This window comes from Otolemur garnettii, unplaced genomic scaffold (genome assembly GCF_000181295.1).
Source record: "Otolemur garnettii isolate 467f Iridium unplaced genomic scaffold, OtoGar3 scaffold00099, whole genome shotgun sequence".
Classification (NCBI taxonomy): domain Eukaryota; kingdom Metazoa; phylum Chordata; class Mammalia; order Primates; family Galagidae; genus Otolemur; species Otolemur garnettii.
The window spans coordinates 1,678,287-1,681,286 of record NW_003852494.1 but is presented as its reverse complement, the minus strand read 5'-3'; the positions used below and the strand labels follow the sequence as shown (position 1 = coordinate 1,681,286).

Here is a 3,000-nt window from a genome sequence, read left to right as displayed (position 1 = left end):
TCTGTAAATTGTTTATTCTTAGCTGTTTAGAAACTGTCAACTCTTGGCTCGGCACCTGTAGCACAGTGGTTATGGCACCAGCTACACGCACCGAGGCTGGTGGGTTTGAACCTGGCCCTGGCCTGCTAAACAACAGTGACAACAACAACAAAAAATAGTTGGGCCTGTAGTCCCAGCTACTTGGGAGGCTGAGGCAAGAGAATCACTTGAGCTCAAGAGTTTGAGGTTGCTGTGAGCTGTGATGCCATGGCACTCTATCGAGGGTGACATATTGAGACTTGGTCTAAGAAAGGAAGGAAGGAAGGAAGGAAGAAACTGTCAACTCTTGCAACAAAACCATGAAAAGGAATTACATTTCTAATCATCTTTGATCAAGTGGAATAGTTACCATGAGCAAAATTTACCTTCCAGAGCTAAAAAAATTTATGGACAAGAAGTTATCATTGAAATTAAATGGTGGCAGACATGTCCAAGGAATATTGGGGATTTGATCTGTTTATGAATCTTGTGATAGATGAATGTGTGGAGATGGCAACTAGTGGACAACAGACCATTATTAGAATGGTGGTAATATGAGGAAATAATATCATCATGTTAGAGACCTTGGAACGAGTATAAATAATGGCCGTTCAGCAGAGAAATCCATGTCCCCTCTCCAATGAGCCTGTTTTACTATGATGTCAAAATTGGGTCTTGTATATTTTCATATTCAACTTTTTGTTAAATAAACTTTTCTAATAGTAAGGTTGGTGCCTGTGGCTCAAAGGAATGGGACACCAGCCCCATATGCCAGAGGTGTCAGGTTCAAACTCAGCCCCGGCCAAAAACTGCAAAAAACCCCCCCAAAACAAAAAACAAACAAACAAAAATCCTGAAAAGGAAATTCTGATAGTGAATTCTAAAATCCACAACTATTCATTTTCATATTCTTAGTGGTTGATGTATATAAATGGTAAAGGTTTGGGCGTGCGTGGCTTTTGAAGTAGAATCCAGACTGTATCAATTCTAATTGGCTGTGAAGTACAGGATGTTAAAGCAATAAAGGCAGGGTTTTGGTCATTTCCAGTTAAAGAACTGTGATGAGGATTGGAATGTGCTGGATAGCTTAGAGTTGATAGATTCTGGGGCTAGTTTGGTGCATTACCTGATTTGGTCTGTAGCCATCTAGAACTATCCAGTAGAAACCTAAGTTCCTAAGGGGCTCCAGAGTTGGTCTTGGCTCCCAAAGAACATTAGAACCAGGGAAGGTCTATGTCCACGCTCATGAGGCTTGTTCTCTGTCCTAGTTATCTGTTGCTATGTAACAACCAACCTCAAAGCTTAGTGACTTAAGACAGCTGTCTGATTTTCTGGATTGACAGGGCAGTTCTCACTTGGAATGTCTCATGAAGGGTCAGTCCTATGTTGGTAGGGCCCAGAATCACCTGAAAACTTCTCTCCCGTATCTGGTGACAAGGTTTGGATGGCTTGAAAGTTGGAGTTGGTCAGGCAACTCCTTGTCACATGAGCTTCCTCACAGCAGGGTGGTCTCAGGATAGGTGGACTTTTACATGGGGGCTGGTTTCTCCAACTGCAGGAGTTCCAAGGGACAGGAAGTGGAAATTGCCAGCCTCTTAAGACAAAGATCCTAAAACTGACACTGTGTCACTTTTGCTATTGGGTAAAGCAGTAAGAGCTGCCCATATTTACCCAGAGGAGACAAAACCCTCAGGTTTTGAGGGATGAGTGTCAGAGAACTTGGGGCCACCTTTAATCTTTCACATTCTCCAACCAGGATCAAAGGGTTTGTTCTTAGTTGGACATTATCCTAGTCTGACCTCATACTGAGATGTTTTGCATCCATGTAGCTCTTTACATGTTAACAAGACAGTTCATGAATAGTGTCTCAATTTGTCCTCACGATTATCTTTGAGATAGTAGGTTGGATAATGAGGAGCCAGAGTATGGAGGTTAAAAGCCTAGAGTCACACAACTTCCTAGGGACAGAATTGAGACTTACATCTGAATCTCTTCACTCAGCCCATGCAAAGGAATTCTTGTTTGTTGGTTTGTGTGTTTAACCAGGTCACTCTGCTCTCAGACACATATTAGAGCTATATGAGATAAAAGCTCATTTCTCTTTAGCTGAAAATTTAGCCATAGGTCTTTGCAGATGAAGTTCAAGCTGATGGCAAAGGTAAGGAAAATATGACTGCTGCAGCCCCGTGCTGTCAGTAGGGGCTTGTAAAACCACTATATTGTCCTTTACTCTTGGGAAACTCTTTCCGAATCCTCCAGCGGCAGCAGCTAGGTAGGATGGCAAAGTCAGCCATGTCCTGGGAGCCGAAGCGCCAGCTGGTGTAGCACCTGTAGGCACAGTGCCGTAGCCGGCTGTTGGTAGACTCTGCATCTAGTGCCAGCAGGGGCTCCTGATAGAGCAGAAGGAATTGCAAGACATGTCTGGACAAGATGAGCTTCCTGAATGGCTCTGAGGTGGTGATGCAGGCTCCTGGCTTTTTCCGGCAACATAGCTCCTCCAGGCACCTGTGGCTCTCAGGGAGTTGGGACGGGAGGCAGCTTCCGCATTGGCACCATCCTGGGCTGTCCCTGGACCTAGGAGTTGCCTCTTTGTGAAGCAGCTGCATCTCCTCTGCTTGTTCAGGCATGGAAGGTGGGTCGTGGACAGTCAGGGGGAGCTTGGACAAGTCTGTGAAGTCCATCAGGGGTCTCTGAAAAAGTCAAGTATCCAAAATCATCAGTAACAGTTGGGCACGGTGGCTCATGCCTGTAATCCTTGCACTCTGGGAGGCCGAGGTGGGTAGATTGCCTGAGCTCACGGGTTCAAGACCAGCCTGAGCAAAAGTGAGACACACCACCCACCCCCACCCCCAGCTGCTGCCGTCTTTAAAAGTAGCCAGGTCTTGTGGCGGGTTCCTATACTCCCAGCTACTTGGGAGGCTGAGGCAAGAGAATTGCTTGAGCCCAAGGGTTATGAGCAATGACACCATGGCACTCTACTGA

The 3,000-nt window shown here is 45.6% G+C and overlaps 1 protein-coding gene and 1 pseudogene across 1 annotated transcript in view; one reads left to right on the top strand and one right to left on the bottom strand.

Annotated features, from left to right (window-relative positions):
• The first annotated feature begins 389 nt into the window (after positions 1 to 389).
• LOC111727280 lies at positions 390 to 742 on the top strand (annotated as a pseudogene).
• Positions 743 to 2,114: 1,372 nt separating this feature from the next.
• Positions 2,115 to 3,000, bottom strand: part of P2RX7 (purinergic receptor P2X 7) — a 41,196-nt gene continuing 40,310 nt past the window's right edge. The window contains exon 13 of the mRNA XM_003795998.2: positions 2,115 to 2,708. Coding sequence (XP_003796046.1) covers positions 2,211 to 2,708 — 498 coding nt within the window. The 3' untranslated portion in view covers positions 2,115 to 2,210. The remainder of the gene's footprint in view (positions 2,709 to 3,000) is intronic.